Genomic DNA, 22,145 nt, shown 5'->3' with positions numbered 1-22,145 from the left:
TCCTCAGCTGGGCCTGTCAGTCACATGAGAATGTGCATTGTACTGTCTGGGAGAGGAGCAGTGTGTGTGTGCATGTGTGTGTGTGTGTGTGTGTACATGAGCACACGTGTGCTGTTAGGAAAAAAGGAAGTATAAAATACTTAACGACAGAAAAATGCCTCAAATTGCATCTAATAGTTTTCACATGTACAACGTCCAGATTTCACTGAAACACACCACCTCTTATTATCCCAAAGAAGCACTGTGGGGGGAGTGTTTAGAAAGGCGTGTTCCACTGCTGGAACTTCCATGCGCTTCTCTCCACTTTGATCTCTGACACAGAGAAATGCTGCTTTAACTCAGCTGACAGCTAAAACGGAAGCCATCCCTGAATGGGGGAACATTCCCCTAGCAAGGAAGGAACAACAGACAAAACGACTGTTTTCTGTGTCAAGGTTCTGACACATCATTAACTAACTCAGGCCCAACCTCTTCTCCAGATGTGCCATGGAAAATAAGTCTTCTTCTGAAGAGGTATCTAGGCTGCATGATGTCAACCTCTGGCTTGAAAAACACTCAGACTTTTTCTATATTGATTGTACTTTTAGTGCATAATAAAATCAATATATAAATTACTGTGCCTCTACCCAAATGATAATGAAATTCATGGGCGAAAATATACTACCAGAAACAACCAAGAAAACAGGTGCTTATCGCTTCCTGTTGGCTTTCAACTACAGGAGCCATGGGTATTTCCTTCCAATTTTCAGTTTCCTAATAAAAAGCAGCCAAAAGTATAAAACATCTATTTCTTTCAACATGCAAAACAGGGGAATACTGGGTTTCTTTTGCTAAGTTAGATGGCCATATGGTTGGTACACAGTATTCATGGATTCCACATTTATGATTTTGCCTACTTACTAGAATCTATTTGTCACCCCAAAACCAATACTCGTGGTGCTTCTGCAGACATACGCCGAGCTTGGTGAAAACCTGGAGTCCCCGACCCCAACACGCACTTCCCAGTTGAGGGTGAACACGGTAACACCCTGCCTTCTTGTTTCAGCTCTCAGACTGTGAAGAATGTCCTTTTAGAGTCTATGTAGTACCACAGTTTCACACTTTTGTGCTTTTCATTGGTGACTCTAGCATAGCACTCAAGTGCTGTCTAGTCATCCTAAGCACAAGAAGGCTGTGATGATGTACTGTACCTTACAGAGAAAACACCTGCTAGGTAAGCTTCCTTCCACATGCGTTACAGGGCTGTGGGCCACAAGTTCAACGTTAACAAACCAACAATACATATTAAATAGGGTGTCTTGAGACAGAAACACACATAAAACCAGGTTACGTACTGACCAGTTGACAAAAATTTGTGGCCAGAGGCTTGTAGGAACCTAACATTGTATCTCCCGTGGGGGCAGGACTAGATGCTTCAGTGTTTGAGGGGGCTCTATAGAACAGAACTACTGTGAATGAGAACCAACCGTAGTTACAAAGGCACAAGATGCTACTTCAGTGGCGAGAAAACAGGATTATGTAAAACACAGAACTCTTGATCACGGACGGCTGAATCGTCCAGCACACTGGCGGTCAAACACACTCTCACAGGCTTTAAAAGTGATGCAAGCCAAGGCTCAAATGGGCCTGAATTTCAGTGTAGGACTTTTCATTGTAGATTCAGGTTTTATGCCTAGATCCATCCACAGGACCCATTCTGCACAGCAGCCATTCCTGTGGAGCTCTGTGCTTCCTGAAATCTCTAAATCTAGAAACGTTTGCTTTTCTGAAACAACATGTTTTATTTTACTAATCACTTTAACTGTTTTCCTTCAGGGCTTCCATCTTCACTTTAAACGCTTCATAAAAGAAAGACAAAAGCCCAATGTCCCAATGTTTTGGTGACAGACTCGTCTCAGAGCTGGTAGGCATCAAATCTGGGAGAGCCTTGTGAGAACCGCTGGCTGGAGAGTCACAGCATGAGATTTTCATTTTAAGAAAATGTCTGGCGGCAGCAGGGGCAGGATGCTGGACACTCATCTCGGGTGGGAGGGACTCCTGCCGGCATCAGGTTAGGTAGTGATGAGGCTCCACTGAAGCCATGTCAGTGGAGGTGGAGGACAGAAAGGTGGCGGTGGGTGTGAGATATTTTGAAACAAGAACGGATGGATTAATGATGGATTAGATACAGAGAATAAAGAGTTAAGTTTTCTACAAATGTATGTCATACGCGAGGTTCATTATTTTTGTCTTGAGCAGACCAGCATCTCCTACAGTGTACGATTCAGCTGTTTTCCTCCCAGTTCCCTTGAAGGTGATGCCCAGAGACGTTAGTTTAGACAGAGCCCAGCCCTCCTAACCCCATCCTTGGGAAAATAAACACCGGCACCTAAACACCCCGGACCCGACTTTAACACAGTAACTCAGAGACCAGCGTCTCTCACAAGCCACAGGGAATCTGATTTTAACCAAAAGGATTACCCTCGTGATCCTTGGGTGCCACGACCCAGCCCGAAGGACCAACAGGAACATACCAAGGCACCTAATCATGTCACAAAGTGGAACCTTAACTACCAGCTTTATAATGTGCTGGTTTTTCTCTTGTTTTTGCCGCTTCTATGACAAAGATTCACCTGACAATTTAGTGACTTTATCCAACTTTTCAACACCTCAGCACCACTATACCTGTTCAGGAATAAGTGTCCTCAGAGTGACCTTTCTAAAAATGGAAGACATTCATTTCCAGATTTTAAAAGTCTCCATTTTTCCTCCTTTACTATGAATACACTCCCCAGAAAAGCATTTACCTAGAATACGTTGAAAAGCATGTGAAACTTTGTTTTAGCTTTTACTGGATGGTCACGGTAATTCTGTTAAGTTTGCTAACTTATACGCTGCACTGACTACCAGAAAGCTGAGTAATTTCTGAGTACAAAAGAAAATCACCCATATACACAGACAGACAGAGGTACAGATGTCAGGGACCAGCTCCCAATGTCAGCAAACAGACATGCTGGGCTTTAAGAAGATGTTATAAAGGCCTGAGGAAAGTAGCAGTAAGCTGACATTCAAGGTGATGGATTGATAATCTTAAACTTAAATTCTAACGTGCCAAACAGAAGTAAATAAGTTAAAAAATTAGTTGATCCTCAACTTGCCTTAATATAGCTTATAAATTCTGAACGGAGGATGCCTGTTCCATGGGGAAACTGGTCTCCTTCTTCTCCTGAGTTGTCATTGTCACTCACAAGGGAAGGCGCCGGCTGAAATTCCTGGTGAAATTCCCCTATTAGGAATATACACAGAAAGATATCAAGCATGGTTTCATAAACAGATGAGCGAAACATAGAAGGCTCTAAAATACATCACTTGGCTTTTCAATCTTCTCCCTGACCTCTTCTGGAGGTATATGAATGACCTAAGTTTTCTCTTCCCGAAAGGATGTGAGCAAAGGTGAAAAAAGGAGGAAGCAGAGGAAGAAAAGTAAAAGAAATGGAAAACCCCAAATCGGATGAACTTAAAAGTCAAGGCCTCTTTATGGCTTAGTTCCTTATGAAAGAAATGTAGTTTCCTCTAATTTTTCTTTTTAAGGAACGGAGAATAGAAAGTATGCTAGAGGGCTTTTCGTGCTCTCAGCAATGTGTGACAAGTTAAGTATTTCAAATTCAAAATTCAGTAAATATTTACTGAGCAACTACTAAATGGCAGGCATAACACTAAACCTTTCAGGGATGTGAGACATTAGTGAACAACTGCAAGAAAGAGTGTGGGAAAGAACTAAAAGAAGGACCCAAAATCATAACAACAAAAGAAGTGACTGTGACGAGGGCCACATGGAGGGGAAAGCACTGTCAGAGCTCATCCAACTGGAGTGTGTTCCAGATGGTGCAGGAGAGGTGAAAGGAGCAAAAGCAGACCTCTTCTCTCTGATCCGGACACTGGGAAAAAAAAATACAAGTAGGACCACACCACCTTCAAGGACTCCTGGCCAGCAAAATACCCACTTCTAGAACGGAGGAGAGAAAACTCACTGGTGACAAGTGATATAATTCTTTTATTTTAAACATTTGTCTAAAACACTGTCTCCTATATTGCAAATATTGTTACAAAGCTTATCTAAATTAATAAAGTGGCAGTCATATTGATATTTTTGCATAAGGTGTACAGTTATATTTTTGGACAATGGATGGTTCCAATCATCATCTCAGGTAAACATCAATGATAAACTTAAAAACCTGAACGTAAGAAGTGAAAGTAGACTCTAGAGTCTCAGTTAGTTTAAATGGCTCTCCTATCACTACTGAGAGCATAGTCAAACTATTAGGCAGATAATCTGCATATTAATCTATTTCTATACTATCCATACGTCATTAGATAGACAACAAATCAGTAAACACTAAATTTTACAATTTATTTAAAAGTCACTGAACAAACAGAAGCAGTCAAAATGCTGCCATAATGTGACCAAATGAGGACTGCTCACCAAGATATGAAATATATGACTTGGATTTTAAAGTAGGCAAGACATAGTGTTGAGTGATCATTTGGTGATTAACAAAGAACCACAGACTTTTAGAGCTACACAAGACATTAGAACTCACCTCATCTAATCATCTCATCTACAGGTGAGAGAATGAAGGTCAACTGACTTGTCCAAAGTCAAGTAGATTCCTGGGCACACATCCCAACTACATTTCTCTCTCTTGCATGTAGTTAGATGTGACCCCTGGGCCTGTGAAAGGCCCAACTCACACTTTCTGGGTGGCTGGTAAAGTTCTGTTTCTCTAACTGGGAGCTGGACCCTTTGTTTCCATTCCTGGAGCGAACCTCTATGCTCTTTCTCTTTTGGCTTGAAATAGAGGTACTTGGAAATCTTATATTAAAGACGGTAGAGTCACCAGATAAAAGGAGCTTGGGTCCTTGAATCACCGTGTGGAGGAGAGTTGCCTGGCAATCACTAACTCCCAGTTGGACTTACTTTGGATTGTGTTAAGGTAGTGAAATTTAGGGATTTTATGTGTTACAATAGCAAGAGGTGTCCTAAATAGTATATCTACATATCAATATTCTTTCCGATAATGGATTTAAAGAATCTCAAATCTTCCAAATGAGAACAGCTCTACTATTACTAGCTACGTGGCCACTGGCAAGTTACTTAAACCGAGACTCAGTTTTCTCACCTATAAAACAGAGATGATTAGAGTATCCATCTCAGAGTTTTGAATTTTAAATGAGATCACCTGCAGTTGAGCACAGTGCCTGGGGCATATGAAAAGCTCAATAAACATGCACTATTACCTCTGCTGTATTTCTGCATATTTTAAACACAGCATTTGAAAAAACAAGCACTTTCTCCCCATTCTTCATTTTCAGACCTTTAACTGGGCTAAGGTGATGGCAGGAGTCCTCCTTGATCTGTTCTTCTTCCATGATATTTGACATTGGCACATTGAGGCTAACGGTGTCTTCATCAGAAGGCTGAAAAGAAACAGGGCACTGCCTCATTCAAGGGAGAAGTGTTACCAATGCAGACTAAGAGAATGCTACGTGATTAAAAAAAAAATACTGTGATTCTTACAAACATAATGTTGAATGAAAGATACCAGAGGACAATGTCACTTACGTAAGTTCAAAAAAGAGCAAAAATAACCCACGGTGTTTGAAGTCAGGATGGTGGCTGCTCTTGGGTTAGGGGATTGGGAGCATGAGGGGGGCTTTCTAGGTGGCTGGTAAAGTTCTGTTTCTCTAACTGGAAACTGGTTATATGTGTGTGTTCACCATGTCAAAATTCCTCAAGCTAACACTCACGTACTTCTCTGTACCTATGTTTTGAGCTGAAACTTTTTTGGGTACCTGACAATATTTTCTAACCTAAGAGCCATAGTCAGGACACAGAGACGGACTGGGTAACATCTGATAGAACAAAGAAATAACTGGAAATACACTACCATCCCATGCCTAAGTCTAATTGATCATTTTAATAGTAATGGTGCTCTGAGATCTGACAACACTAATTTACCAAACCTACATTAAGACTTCATGTGGCCAATCACAGAAAGCAGGCAGTCAGCCTCTGGGACAACATCTCATTATTTACAGTGCATCTTACGTGCAACATCAAGCTTCAGTTTATGTCCCCATTTAGGCTGAGGACGCTGCTTTAAATATATAAGAAGCTGCTTTCAATATATACTATACAGTACTTAAAAGGAACGCAGGTTCTGTTGCAGTTTTCAGAATAATGCCTCGATTTAGTAATCAGAGTTAGTTCTCCCCGGGGGTCTTGTTTCCCACACTAACTGATGGAGTTTATTCACATAATCTATGAATCTGTCACAAGCAAAATATAAAGCCTCATTTATTTTCCTACGTCTCCGTTTTAGCGTCACTATTTCGTGAAAAGCTTTTCAAATCACAAGAATCAGGAACCTCCAGAGAGCACGTTTCAGGTGACTGGCTTGCTCCTAACCTCCGGAGGCATGACTTTCACAGTACACTGTTCGTTTACTTTGGGACACGTGCACAGACTGTTCAGAAACTGGCAGAAAACAAATGAGAATTTCATTTATTACACAGCTATTCACTGAGCCTCACTTTTTTTTTTTTTTGCTTGTTTATTGGAGTGACAAATGCTAAATCAATCAGACAAGGGCAACAGCCAAAGAAGGGAATGAGGTGTGATTTTTGAACCCCACAATGGGAACAAGATTCACTGACTCACAAATGCTAAAGCATTTGCCAAATAAAGTGAAGGTAGAAAGTTACACGGAATAAACCAGAACCCTCATCCTTGCAAACAAACATTTCTAGGAGGTGTCAGGTAATGAGGCCACAATGTGAGACAAAAAAAAAAAAAAAAAAAAAAAAGCCAAAGGGAAAATGTATACACTTTATCTGTTGAACATAATCCTTTCTGTAGTCCTTCCTTCCACCCTCCTCCCACCTTAACAACTTAGCAAAATTCCAAGATGTGCATCTAGTTAAAAGGGAAAAAATAAACCCTTGGCCTCCTTTTAGAACATTAGCATCCTACTTATACTAAGTGAGAACAAAAGGATAATGAAGTTCTTTGTGTGATGTTTTATTAATGAACTTAATTATCCTTAGAAGACAGATAAAGGATGAAGTAGAGTCTGTTTTAATTTAATGGAAAATAAGCTTGGGTGAGTAATTTCTCAAACAATGGGCTACTTCAGGGGGCTTATGAGTTTTAATAAAGCTAAGAAAGTTGAATTAACACATTGCTTTGTAAATTGTATTTGAGTATTTTCTCCCTAAGGGAGCCAAAGTAAACTATTCATATAGGCTCGTCAGGGTAACATTATTTTATTGATACTGGCCTTCTTTTTCTGCCTACTAACTCCTCTTCCTTTTGAAATAGTCTGTATTCAAAAGATTTAAAGGTATCCTAATTTTTTTAATGTATTGCTTTACGAAGTATTTTGTGGAAAATAAATTCAAATATCTTAGCTACATAGGAAACCTCAAAGGCCTGAAGAGAACAGGGAAAAGGCAATTTTCCTGGACTTCTTATAATAAAAATGTGAATTCCTTTGATGGGGTAATTGTCCTACTAATTACATCTTCCAAGAGTATTACCATGTTTCAAAACTCAATAACCACAAAAACTCAGTAAGTTCCCTCAAAAAGGGAAGGCCTGAGGATACTTCCACCCCCTATCCCAGCTATCCCTCCTAGCTCTACTGGGCAAGAAACCCCATTTATCGGCTTATTAGTGCAAGATTTTGGGAACCTAATAGACTATAAATAAGATAACAAACATTCTACATGAGCTATTTATAACTACCTTAGAAGCTCTCGTGTGGGAGGCCTCTTAGCTCACAAATAACCAAATTTTTATCCAATTATCTGAAAAGAAAACAATCTAAGAATTTCAGGAAAACAAATATTGCTATAAAAACTATGGCTACTCAAAAATGCATTTCCTGTGGGTAAAATGCAATGTACATTTGATTCCTTAACAACATGCAGGCAAGTCACAACTTCTTCCTAAGTTACTCTGTCACTTAAAAACAAACATATGTACAAAGATGCCTCTTGGGGACTTGCATACCACTTAGTCATTTGATAACATGTATTAAGCATGTAAGAATATTCCAGGTAATGTGTGGGGTGTGGTAGGAGAGGAAGGCGAGAGGGACTCTGTTCTTGAGACATTTACAAAATATTAAAGATTCAGAAAAAGCTAAAGAGGGTTAATATTTACATAACAGAGGATTTCAAACAACTTCCACCAACAGTACCACATGTTCCCATGCAATTGCCTTTTACCACAGAGGATTGCAGCAAATGCCGGTAGATATATCTAGAATCACAGAAGGGAAAAACAACGGATCACGAATTTTACCTCCGTGGCAGATAATCGCTTGTCTCCATTATCACTCCCCACGCCCGAATCAGAATCCTTCTTGCTGGGTTAGATGCCGTCGATACAGAATTCATTTAGAAAAAATTAAAATCACAAAGTTCACAACAAGATACATCGACTTATGTTCAAATAAGGACTTTGTTATACAGATATTTACTATTACCAAAAGACAACAAATCTGCCCAGTGTTGAAAGTTGTGAAGACGGGGCCTAATGAAAATCAGATACTTGCACTGTCTAAACTGTCCGAGTTTCATGAATGTATACTCTGAGTGGCCTGTTCTTTGAAACAGTCAATAATTTTCTTATTGTATTGATTCTAGCATATGAAAAAGCAAAAACTACCAGCTGCTCTTCCCTCTTACGTTATGAAATGGCCTAACTTTCAATAATTCTGTGAATTTTCATCCAGCGACTAAATTTGATAGTATGTTTGAAAGGATAAAATATGTAATGAACACATATTTTAAGCATTATATAAAGGGTAGTCTGAGACTTTAAATCACTACAGTATATTTACTCTTTTAGTAAAAAGTTCAGCAAAGATTTCTGCAATGAAGACATCTCAAAAACAACCTGCATTTCTACAAGTGTGTTCAGCGTGAGAATTTTGTTCTCTGAAAATTCAAGGCCCAATTTATGCCACAAAATGGCCAAGGACATGTGAAAGCACTCTAAAGCTTCCATTCTGAACAGGAAATGGCAGAAACTATGCACAGTGCATTTTTAAAAGACAATTAAAAAATAAAGTCTGCATTTTTTTCTTAACAATGTTCCGGAAGTATATTAAAAATTAACTTAAAAAACCACGTCTCTAACACAACATTGTAAATCAACTACACCCCCAAAAAATTTAAAAAAAAAAAAAAAAAAAACCATGTCTCAGTTTGATAGGTAAAAAAATACATACATATATATATTATAGATCTTATTTATAAGGATATATATACACAGATGTGTATATATGTGTGAGTGCACACACACATATGCAGCACTCAGAAAGGACTGATTATTGATTAGGAGAATGATTGATTATTGATTATTAGATGAGATCAGAAAGATGCCAAAATGCTATCAACAGTATCAATTTTCCCTTTCTTATTCCAAAAGTGGCTGGGGCTCTGATGCACAAAGCTGCATTGGTTGAGTGAAACAAAAGGATTTGGGGAGTTAGTTACCTGGAGTGCCTTGGCCTGAGCAAATTCTAAACAGGGGCTTCTAGCCGAGGGCAATCACACTCACCCATCTTCCACATGTTGGTGTAAATGTGGCCTCTCCATGGTGTGGAGATAAAGGGAGTCAGCTGTCTTAATCTGGCATGCTTGAATGCTCAGATACTTGAATATGTGCACTTTGCCCTTGGTGCAAATCTATGGAGAAATTAATAATAAATATATTTTTAATGGCGAAACAAAATGTAAACACTAGACATCTCATTCTGTATATTTTTGTTTTTGCATCTTCACTTTAAGTAACATGTCAACCATAATTACCAAATTTGACCTCTTCAAAACAGAAGATTTTAGGCTATCATTTCCTTCAGTTTTACCTGAATAGAAAACCATGCTCAAGAAACTTCCAGTTTCTCTTGCACTAAACTGCAAAATTCTAAAGAAATATATTTAAGTATCAATAGTCTAAAAAGTATATATGTCAGATACCTGACCTGGTAATGTTCCAATTCGGAAAGCATATATATACTTCATTTTGTTCTCACATAGTTTAATATTTGAGCTTGAATCTTGTCTCTACATAACTGACAATCATATTTTAAAATGGTGAAACCCCATTTTCCAGCTAACAGAGTAAGGAATCTATTACTCCTTTTGTAAGCCATACACTCCATGAAAACGTTTCAAATGCACATACAAATGATCAACATAATAACTGAAACCGTGAAATAATCAAACATCATTATCCTGGGATTGCCGTGACCAGAAGAGTGAGGCAAATGATGGTAAAAGGACTTGGTGTCACAGAAGACAACCTACTGTCGTCAGATTCAACCAAGGTTTCAGTTTGTAAGACTGTGACTGTTTATGATCCTGTCTCATATATTAATCCTGCAGGACATCAAAAAACCAGTTCTGCTGAGAGTTGCTTAGATGCTAGTGATGGCATATCCCCCCGGCAACGGCTTTGCTGTGAGACCCCTCACCTGTGCTGGAGGAGACTGCAAAGGGTTATTCTCAAGCAGTAATATTTGCAGCTGCTTCATCTCTCTAAAACAAATGGGAATCACGAGCACTTTATTGCAGGAAAAGTCAAACTTTACCAAGGGAAGATCTACTAGTTCTAAAAGAACAGGAAAAAAAAAAAGAAAGAAAGAAAGAAAAAAAAACTCAGAAAGCAACAAGATTAAATGACTAAACACATTCAAAAATTTTCTGCTTATCAGGAAATACGTCATTCAGCATAATTAAAACCAAGTTGCGTATTAGGAATATAAGTTATGTGTATATAAGAGGAAAGGAAAGCTTTCATTGGGCTCGACAATTTTAATTTGTTGTTATTTCTGATAAGAGCTGGAAACACTTGACATATACAATACCTATTGTTTAAAAAGGCTTTTTTCCCAACAAAACAATCAGATAAGCCACAGCACACAAAGACGTGCTTATGTTTTAACTTCAAACTGTTTTCAAACAGCTTGCTAGCTTATGAATAATATGCTAATTACAACATATTCTTATGTATTCCATGTATGTGGGCTGGCAGGATCTCAGAATGAGTTACTAGAAATATTAACTCCACTTTAAAAAATAAATGCTATCAAATTTGGAACTTTGCAACAGACCCTGTAATCCTGATTCGATTAGGCTTTATTCTACTACTTTAAAAAAGTCTTCTGTAGCTCCGCAAACAAGACAGAACATTATATTTAGCTTAAAATCCCCACCCAGTGGCATAGCAAACACTCAGTAATTTCAAGCATTCCAACCGACATTGGCAGCTGCAAGAAACGAAGTCAAATATATACCATAGAGCAAAGAGGTTGAGCAATGCCAGACATGTAGGGTGACATGGAGCAAACCACTAAGATCTCCGTGTGAGAGGCTACAGAGGGTTCATTTCAGAACGGACCTCACCACATTTGTTATGAAACCTGGTAAGGGGTGATACACGCTGCTTTCAAATACTCAAGGAGTTCCCAAGCAGATGAGGGGCAGGGACTATAGGGAGAAGAGGAACCGAGGGCAGTGACCTGGACAAAGAATTCATACTATCCCTCAGCTTTCCCCGTACTGCCTCAGGGTTTTTACGTTACTCAGCTAGACTACTTCATTTTCCACTGACAAAGGTTCACTTAGCAACCAGTCCCTTCTCTGAATTCAACTGGCTCTGGGTGTGGAAGGGACTTTCCCTCTTGCATACCTTAGTGAATTACTCTGTATTAAAGAAAAGAGTCATGGATTGAAATGCTAGGACAGAGGCACAGAAGCATCAGCTCAGCAGCTCCCAAACTCAGGTCCATGATAGGCAGGCAGCTGTGTAAGAGAAACTCAGGATGCGTATTTTTTATTTTTTTATTGAAGTATAGTTGATTTACAATGTTGTGTTAGTTTCAGGTGTACAGCAAAGTGATTCAGTTATACATACATACATATATATATATATATTCTATTTCAGTTTCCTTTCCATTATAGTTTATTACAAGATATTGAGTATAGTTCCCTGAACCACAGGGTAGATCTTTGTTGTTTACCTATTTTGTATATAATAGTGTGTATCTGCTAGTCCCAAACTCCTAATTAATCCCTCCTCGCCTTTCCCCTTTGGTAACCATAAATTCTTCTATATCTGTGAGTCTGTTTCTGTTTTGTAAATAAGCTCATTTGTATCATTTTTTATGATTCCACATGTAAGTGATATCATATATTATTGGTCTTTCTCTGTCTGATTTACTTCACTTGGTATGATGATCTCTAGGTCCATCCACGTTGCTGCAAATGGCATTGTTTCACTCTTGTTTATGGCTGAGTAGTATTCCATTCCATCACACTTTCTTTATCCATTCATCTGCTGATGGACACTTAGGTTGCTTCCATGTCTTGGCTATTGTAAATAGTGCTGCTGTGAATATTGGGGTGCATGTATCTTTTTGAATTAGAAATTTCAAATTAGAATTTTTGAATTCTAATTCAACCTGCATGTGTATTTTTTAAAATCATTCCGAGTAATTCTCTGCTCAAACTCAGCTCTCCCACCAATAGCAGGATAAGTGATTTGCCTCAGGCCTCACTCGTCCTGGTTGCCTTGATGATGACGTGCTTGGAGAGCAGTAGGGGATGGAGGAGAGAAGGTGAACCCAGAGAACAGCATGGAATCAAGAAAGTCAAAGGAAAAGGGAAAGTAAGATCTTTCCAGCTCATGGTTTGTTTCGAAAACAGGGCTGAGAATTAGGGGGACTGTGTGTAAAAAGAATATCTCCTTGCTATAACTTCTAGTAATACAAATCCATCTCTCTGATGGTTAACTTGACTCACTCAAGTTAGGTTGGCAAATCAGGGGTGAAGTTTAACTGGACTCTGGCTCTTTGGCTATTTGCCACTTAAAATGAAGACTTTTAAGCAAGACTAGAGAGCTAAATTCCTGGAAGACATAGCAGGAGGGGAAGGAAGGCAACTTACAATTAAGTAAATTAAGAAATGGTTTTTATAACGACTATTCCTTTTAGTGCCCTTTGGGGACACAATTACCATCTTAGTTTAGGAAAGCTGGAATATGACAGTTTCACAACAAGAAAACGGAAGAGAAAATGATAACTCCAGCTCAGAAAAGGTCAAGAGAGACAGAGCAGGGAAAAGGGGTAAGAAAAAAATGGAAAAGAACATTGAATCCCAACTCCTGTCTCTCCATTGCAAAGAGGGGCAATGAATGACCACTTTAATCCTCTGTCCATTCTGGTCTCCGAAAGAACAAAATAAAGTCTCCCATTGCATTAGTCTGTAGTAAAACCACCACAAAATTGATGTGGGGAATTAGGCCACAAACTTCCCCTCCCTCCTCAAATTGAAAGCATATGAGGAGGGGTACTAAAGAGGAAAAACAAGTGAGTAAATACGAAAAGTCTTTAAATTCACTGCCTGGCAGCACTATCAAGGCTCTTTTGTTAACAGAGTTCCTCAGAGTGAAGCAAAAAGAAATTTGATATTCAGGAAATTATTTTTTAAGAACAGATTTTCCAGTAAACTGAAGTTTTAGCTGAGTGTATATTAAAATACTGAACCTGAGAAAACATAATTATGGAAAGTATAGGTATTTGTAACTGCTCTTTTTAGGAGAAGAAATGCTTTTAAGTTAAGAGAGCAAGGAGTCGTAAGAGAAACAAATACCTTGATTTTACAGATGCACTTTCTCCCCACACATTTCTAAACCATTACAGGAAACTATTAAATGATTAAATTAAAATTTTCTTTTGAAAACGAGAGTTCAATAACTTGTGATGACGTCTCAATAATTAACATAAGAGCTTAAATTTGGATGAAGGTTTTCTTTAATGCCGTGAAAGGCTATATGCTTATATATTTGCTGTTAATAAGTGTTTTCTCTTTGCACTTGCTCAAACCAAGGAAAACAATTTTATCCATTCAAAACTGGAACCGCACAATGACAACATGAAAAATCAATGTTTTTATACCAAGTCATCTCAAGTAATAAAGTAATAAATCTTCATGCTGAGATAGTTTCTAATTTTTCTTCTTTAAAATGTTAGCCAGCATGAGAAAGGTGAAGATAGCAGGTAACACTTAAAACTCGCATCTATAAAGCACATTACATTTTATAAAGTTCTTTCCCTTTCATGAGCTCCACTTTCTTGTCTTGAATAACAAAGTATTTCAAGCCAAAGATCATGAAGCAGGAAGAGAATAATAAAAATCAGGCAGCTCTCAAAGAGCTGTGTTAGAGTCAGATTAACCAAATGCTGACTGTTTCCAAATATACACTTTACCGTATCCGGTATGCCTAACGCGCTTAAATGAAAATGATAGAAACCAATGTGATCTTTGAAAACCAGAGTATGTTTTGGAGAAAGCATTCGGTGTCCTGCTATTCATCAACTCATCCCTGATTAGGTCCAAAGGAGGATCCCAAAATGTGAAATTCAGATCCAGCACAATCTATAAGACTGTTTATCAAAGTTCTTAATGGCGTAACGTTTCTGAATAAATATATCTTTTTATTTTTCATTTATTTTTATTCTTTAGAAGTACAGTTGAATGACAATTTTCTTTCTTTTTTTTTTTTTTGCCACGCTGCGCTGCATGAAGGATCTTAGTTCCCCAACCAGGGATCGAACCCGTGCCTCCTGCAGTGGAAGCACAGAGTCTTAACCACTGGACCTACAGGGAAGTCACTGACATTTTTTTTTATTATCTTTTTACTTGAACTTCAACACACCATGGAAGCCCAGAGCTGTAGGGAAGGGGCTGCCGGAGTCTGGCTCCTAGGCGGGACTGTGTGAGGGGCTCGGTGCTCGTTGCTGTGTTTCAGGGAACGTGGGTCTCTGGAGCCATCCTTGCTCCAGGCGTCAAGAAATGCATCAAAACAACCAGTGCTATCAGTCCAAGTTTCACTTCAGCAAAGGCATGCCTTCACCTGAAGCATGGATTCAAGACACTTGGGGTTCCCAATCAGGGCTCCCAGATCCCCAAAGCCCAAAACCCTGACATCTGGATCTGCAGGACCAAGCACGTCCATCCACACTGAAAGCACTTCATGTTGCCTCCTGTTAGGAGCAGAACTGTGTGACCCCCAAACTGAGATGTTGGAGCCCTAACCCAGTACCTCAGAAGGTGATGATATGTGGAGACAGGTCTTTAAAGGTTAAATGAGTTAAAATGAGGTCATAAGTGTGGGCCCTAATCCAATATGACGGGTATTCTTACAAGAAGAAAAGATTAGGACACAGACTCTCTGTTCAGGGAGAAGACAGCCATCTACAAGGCAAAGAGAGAGGCCTCAGAAGAAACCAAACTGACCAGCACTTTGATCTCAGACTTCCAGCCTCCACATGGCGGGAAAATACACTGCTGCTGTGTAAGCCACTCAGTCTGTGGTACTTTGTTATGGGAGCCTGAGCAAACTAACACACACACACACACACACACACACACTTATACAGGGGAATGATTTTGTTACTGAACCCTCGACTAAAATGAAAACTTGAATATAATTTTCTGTTCTCTGCACGTGAAACGCAACTTATAATTAATATTAACAGGCACACACAAAGGTAAACAAAAAAATAATAAAAGCCTCCTGTTTGATTCATTTTTCCCTCTTTCTTTTTTTTTTACCTTGTGGTAAAACTTTAAGGTAATTTCTTCTGACATTCAGTTCTCGAAGGGATTTCAATTGCCCTATCTGCTGAGGCAAGGCTGTGATCTCGTTGCAGCTGACGTCCTGCATCGAAAACAAAGAGAGAAATAGTAAATGCCTTTTGTCAGGAAGTCAAGCATTTCGTGTGAAATCTCCTTAAGGAATTCAAATATTAGGACAACTACACAGGTATGTTTTTATATTGGTCCCCGGGTCCGAGGCCAAGTGAGGCTTCGGACAGAGAAGAAAAAGAAAGTGCAATGTGCCAAACATCCTCTGGGAGAAAAGGGAGAAGAGAAGCCTGTCCGTAGCCTGCGGCAGGTACTCGGTCAGCCCCGAGGGCTGCTGCGCTCACACACTTCAGTCTTATTGAATTATCACAACAAACCCATGAGGCAATATTACTGGCCTAATAGTCACAGATCAGAAAAATGAGGCTCAGGAAAGTTCAGTTGTCCAAGGCTTGCAAGAACCAGAGTTAACATTTGGAACAAATTTCTAGCCCCCTGTGCAGCCACTACCCTACCCTACCAAATGCTCATATTTTACAGTGTATAACTATGTATATTACTGCATTGTTTGGATGCGTTATTTACTTAAAAATAGAGTTCTGATCAGAAGGCTGGAAACTTTGGACCCGAACACCTTCACAAACATTTTACAAGCAAGACTGTGGGGCATGCGGACCACGTCTTCTTTGCTTTGGAAAACTGATACTCTATTAGTAATCATTGATTGGAACCATCTCTTGACACATGGAAAATGGTGGCCATGACATTTTGAATCCTCTATATCCTTATTATCTCCTCTAATCCCACTCTTCCTCTTGTTCCTAGTAGCTCTGCCCTGCTCTCTACCTCCCTTACCCCAGCTACTCCTTTAATCCAGACCAGCAGCATCTCCCAGCTAGACACTATAATGATCTTCTGGCTGTTTCCAAGCATCAATCCCCTCCTCGGTTCCATCCTTCACGGAGTGAAGATTTACAGAATGTGAATTTCATTATCATTCACCAGCTCAAACATCTGCAACGGCTCCTCAGGAGAAAGTACCAAACTCAAATCTGCTCAAATGTGTGCCTTCTCCCTGTGAGCTCCTGGATGGAAGAGACTGTGTCTCAGTCGCTCCGCCTCCTGGTGCCGAGCAGAATGCCAGGTATAAAGTAAGGGATCAATACATACTGGATAAAACTTCCGAAGTCCGCTTATGTTGACACGCCATAATGGTGCAGTTTATTCTGTCTCCGGCTGGGAGTCCAGGAGGCTCCAGCATATACACCAAATTTCTTGCAGGTCCTGCTCTGTGTTGCAGATCCACAGATGTATTTGGACTACCAATGATCCCAATGAGATCAAGTCCTTAAACATCCCATATCACTGCTGAACCTGCAAAAACTCGCCTTCATTCCTCCTTTTAGAAGGTAGCAAAACCTTGTTTCAGACATTGGTTTCATATTCAACCCGATGAGAACTCACCATTGACCAGTTCCTTGAAACCGCTAGGCTCCATGTAAGAGCAGGGCTGCACAGAACAGAGTGGATCGCTGCCCTCTAACCCCATCTCATTTAAATATCCTCAGGTGTCAAGGTCAGGAAGGCGCTGAATGGATATCACTTGATGAAGAGGAGTAACAGTGCTCCTACTTAAGGAATGAGGCTGTGATCTAGAAAGCCTGGGGGCACACCCTGGAATCAGCCCACCACACTGTTCTGTACTCAGCTGTCTAACCTGCGCTGGGGGTGGGGGGCTGGCGTGTGACAGGTTAAGGACATTAGGTGGCATCACCCCCAAGCTGGCTGTTGCTGCATTGCTTCTGGCCCAGAAAAGTCACACCACATTTTATGAAAGACATCCATCCCTAATGTTTAAAAAACAAATCCCACAAGCACATCTGCAGAGACATAAAAGTCTAAGGAAGTAATTACATAATTAGGAGGTCCAGACATTTGTTCAGTCACTCTTAGCCCCTCAAACTGAGTCAGTAAATTACTCTGCCTTTCTGAATATACTTCCATATATGAGAAAAGTGAAATGCCATCTTTTCTCAATTACCATGGCATCTGATCAGCCACAGAAGTCAACAATCAAACCCTTTCAACGAAAGTTCTATCTTTGCTTCAACCAAGTTACAAACAAGCAAGAGGTACTATTTTAATCTAAGAGCCCTCACAGAAATGGTTTAGAGGTAAGCCCTAGACATATATGAAATTAAATCATTTTATTGGACTCACAACCAGGACCAGTCACATTGGCAATGGTTGAGAGGAGGGGAGGTCGTGGGGGAAGAATTAGTAAGAATTATTTTCAGCCTCTAAGGAGAATTTATGCTGACATCTAAAATGTTTTTATAAGTCTGTGAATAATAGCATGAGAAAGACCCTTTTGCAGATTATGGGAGTCACATATGTTTCAATGAGAAACTGATGATTTTCAGAAGTTTCAAGAACATAACTTTTTAAAAATCTTTCTCTTAAAACAAGAGAGGTGGGAGAGGAAAGTAAAAAGAGAACAGTTATATTTAGGCACCATAGTCTCACCATGAAATCTCCTGAGATGAAATGTATCTTTATTCTATTTTTTTTTCTGTATACTATGTTCACCTTGCACGTTGTTGGTTACCCGTGGCTAGCCATGAAATTAGAGTATGCTGTTTCCCTAAATATAAGGTAATTTTTCCAACATATATTTCTAAATGGCCTTATCAAAGAAAATAGACTCCCCTCAGCTACATTTAAGTACTTTTTTACCAGCAGGGAAAATGCTTTCCTAATTCTTTTTTAAAGAATGTCACATAATGATAAAAACAAGTTTTTCCTTCTAACTTACAGGACAGGACATCTGTAGACAATTAGAAACACAAAGTCCAATTGTCCATTCACATTTTGAAGGGTATACGGTGAAGGTCAAATTATTTTAACAGTACTCTGCACTGCTGTCAGTTACTTCCTGTCCTGCCAAAATAGTGAGGGAAAAAGCAAGATAAAGACTTTTCACTCTTGTATGATCAATACTGCAGAAAACTGTGCAAACTCTATGTCCTCCCAGCTAGTGAACCTTGCCAAGTTTTAAAGAGGTTATGAATTTTGTCACAAAAACAAAACCCCATAGGTAATTATGTGTTAATTAGTTGGGGAATGAGGAGTATAGAGACAAAAATAGTCTAGATGTTTTCAGATAACATACTTCAGGTTAAAAACTGTAAAAGCAACATTCCTAGAATAGCTTGGTTCTCTAGAACATGTCTGTCCACATTTCTAAAAGAAAGTATGGGTTTTTTTTTGGAGGGGGGGTTCATTTTAGAAAGATATGATTTAGGAAAATAAATTTTAGAAGTAAACAACATCAATGCCCCATATTTCTGCAATAGTGAGAACTTGTGAGCTCCAGATCTAGTAGCTTCTTAGAAAAGTCAAATGAATCCCTTCTGAATTGTCTATTAGCCCTAAGCTACGTTTTGGAAAATAATTATTCCAAGCTACAGTGAAATCAAATTACCATATATTCAGCATTACAATATTATAAATAAACAGGTAGCCCCCCCCAAATAATCATAAACATGTCATAAATATTCACTAATTCTATTCTTTGATACAGAAATGAATTTAACCATTATGCATTACATAACCACACAAATACTCTAACAAGTTTTATGAACCAGCCCGTCTAATTTTGTCATTAGATAAAAAAAACAAGATAGAGAATTTTAGCTATGACTTAAAATATACTTATTTTCCACTGATTTAATCAAGATGCTTTTAAGCAACCAAAAGAAAAACTTTCAAAGTTAAGATTCTCATTTCATCACAACCCTTCGGGGCAATTAAGAAAGTCTCTAGAAGGGTTAAATGCATGTTGGAGATTAATACATTTTAGCTGACTGAGATAGCTGCTAACTTCCCTTCAGAATGTAAAATTGGCAAGGATTTAAAACATCTGCGTAGGTTCAAGGCTTATTAAACTAGGAAATGCTCACTTTCGGAATGTAATAGTTTTTAAGACTAGACACGCTTTTTTAAGTCGTGACTTCTAATGAAAGCCAACATAACTACTGCATCAAGAGGATCTTGGTTAGAGAAGGTTTCCAGTGAGACCAGGCTAAGCTGCAGAATTGCACATGGTATTCTCATGAGCTACCATCCCCTGACTCTTGGGTTTTCAAAAACTTAGCGTGGTTATACTATGGCTTAAGTCATATTTTAAAATCTACCTCTTTATTTAATTGAATAAAATGCAAACATTCTAACAGGAAATACAAGCTATTAATACTGGCCTCCCATCATGTGACCATGTCCTTTTTTGGAAATGTCCTTTGTATGACTCACTGTGTAACTTTAGGTAAGTACCTTAACCTCTCTCTTCCTATGTAAAGAGAAGAGATGAGATTATAAATAATTCTAATTTCCTTCCAACATCAGGAAAATCCACCTACCATATCAAAAATAACAGAGATGTTGTTTGAAAGACAGATACTTAACTGACTTAGGAGTAAATGTCAATTTTGATTTTTCAGCAACCAGAAACCTATATTGCCTGTAGTCAGAACTTTGAAGACAAATTGGTATGTGCATTTAAACTCAAAGCTTTTTCAAGCAACCTCTGATATGATAAATTATTACTTCTTAACACTTACTGAGAGTCTCTTTCTAGTATAAAACTCCACATTCCCACAAACACATACGTCACCCCACTGCTCTTCATAAGAAACGCAGAGGTAGAAGCAACAGAAGAGACCTTGAACAGGCTGTGGGTTTCCAGTTCTCTCACAGAAACCAGAGGGGTTAGGAGGCATCTCCAAAGACTATGAACAGACCTACGACTATAACAGACACGAACTCATGTCTCCTTTACACCTACCTCAGAGATTGGAACGCGACACAAAAATAACAAAGAAGAGGTTTTCCTCAGAAGCTGCTCAATGCATCCTGTGTCTCATCGATCCCAAATTCCAACTCTCCACACAACCAAACATTTCACAAAAAAGAGGGGAAAAAATAGTGTGTCGAGTCAGAGCCAGGAAATGCACCTTCCAGTCAGTTATTACCTGAGTCAGGTCCAGAGAGTTTTAGGTTATAAAAGCAGGTTTCTGAAACAGTGATATTATGTTCTCCTACATGAAGTTAAGAGCCGGAAGACACAATTTTCACACACGGCATGAGCTGGGAGAGGACAGAATTGAGAAAACACAAACAAGAGATGGACCTTCTCTGGACCCCAGCGTGTCAGCGTGTACAGAGAACCAGTGAGAAGACTCCTAGACCTCTGGCAAACGCCCCAGAAAAGATTCTCAAATTACTGTGTTCTTACGTTCGTGTGCCTGTCTTCTTCAGAGCTATCTGTGAATTTTAAGATGCCATTCATACAGTATTTCTTACCAAATACTTAACACACCTACCTTATCCTTCAGGCATGATGTGACAAGTAAAAAACACAAACAAACATGTTCCCAGCACGTTGACACCATCTTTATGAGCAAAACGAGGTTTAGTCAACCCAAGGAGAGGTCTGCTGACTCTCGTGCCTGGTTTGTGGTTCTTCGGTGAGGAAACTCTCAGACACTGTCTATTTGTACCACACCCTATTTTTGTATCATTCTCCTTGCTGTTCATGGCCTGCCACGACTTTAATGGGAAAACCACTGCACGTTGAAGCAGGGAGACTCCACAGAAGGAAATCATGGCTCCTCTCCACAAGGCGCTTACAGTCCAGATGAGGACCCAGAGAGCACAGCGGCACTGTGCTGTGGAAAGGCCTTGGGCTTGCAACACGCAAACCTGGTTTTCACTGCAGCTCCACCACGTCACAGCCCCATGCCTCTGGGTAAGTAATTCTGAAACCCAAACTTGTCTGTGCAAGGTAGACAGGATATCCACCTTGCTAGGTTACTGTCAAGGTCAAATGATAGAACACATGGCATGTACCCAGCAGAGTGCCTGGCATACAGTAGGTGCTCGGTAAATGCCAGTGCTTGTTATCTCTTTCCCTGATAGAAAGAACATGCAGGTACAAAGACTTGGAAAGCAACACAGACACACAGCTACAGCTCTAAGGAGACAAGCGGTACAGAAGTAATTCGAAGTATCCAAGGAGGTCAGAAAGTTCTAGGTCATTCCCATCAGAAATGACCCTGGAGGGGCAGCTCCATAGAGCTTAGGTTCCGCTAAGTTCTCCAGCACCTGAAAAAATGTGGAACTACACCCTGGCTTCTCTTGTGGATTCAAGAAAAGACGTCACAGAAGTGTTTCTCAATGAAGGTCTTCATGGAAGGAGGAAAAATTGTTTGTTCATATTCTTTGCGCGATCACAACTGCTAAATGGCAATGCTTTGTGTTTTAAGGTTCTTAGATAACTGTGATCTATTCAAGAAGGTAAGATACTGTTTTCCAACTCCTCTCAAAAATTAGAGAGGGCACCTCCTTTCTTGCAGTTGGCCCCAGCGCTTTTTTTGGTTTTTTTT

The 22,145-nt window shown here is 39.4% G+C and overlaps 1 protein-coding gene across 4 annotated transcripts in view; it reads right to left on the bottom strand.

Moving 5' to 3' along the window:
- The window catches only part of LRCH1 (leucine rich repeats and calponin homology domain containing 1), a 180,470-nt gene that overhangs the window by 47,150 nt on the left and 111,175 nt on the right, over positions 1-22,145 (bottom strand). For all 4 annotated transcript variants that reach the window (XM_057707148.1, XM_057707150.1, XM_057707147.1 and 1 more), the window contains exons 4-9: positions 15,670-15,775; positions 10,527-10,663; positions 9,611-9,738; positions 8,348-8,411; positions 5,355-5,457; positions 3,138-3,265 (exon numbers count right to left, since the gene is read on the bottom strand). In XM_057707148.1, the coding sequence (XP_057563131.1) occupies positions 3,138-3,265; positions 5,355-5,457; positions 8,348-8,411; positions 9,611-9,738; positions 10,527-10,663; positions 15,670-15,775 (666 nt within the window). The remainder of the gene's footprint in view (positions 1-3,137; positions 3,266-5,354; positions 5,458-8,347; positions 8,412-9,610; positions 9,739-10,526; positions 10,664-15,669; positions 15,776-22,145) is intronic.

This window comes from Hippopotamus amphibius, chromosome 14 (genome assembly GCF_030028045.1).
Source record: "Hippopotamus amphibius kiboko isolate mHipAmp2 chromosome 14, mHipAmp2.hap2, whole genome shotgun sequence".
Taxonomy (NCBI): domain Eukaryota; kingdom Metazoa; phylum Chordata; class Mammalia; order Artiodactyla; family Hippopotamidae; genus Hippopotamus; species Hippopotamus amphibius.
Note: the sequence above shows the minus strand (reverse complement) of the source record. Positions and strands in the feature narration are given on the sequence as shown.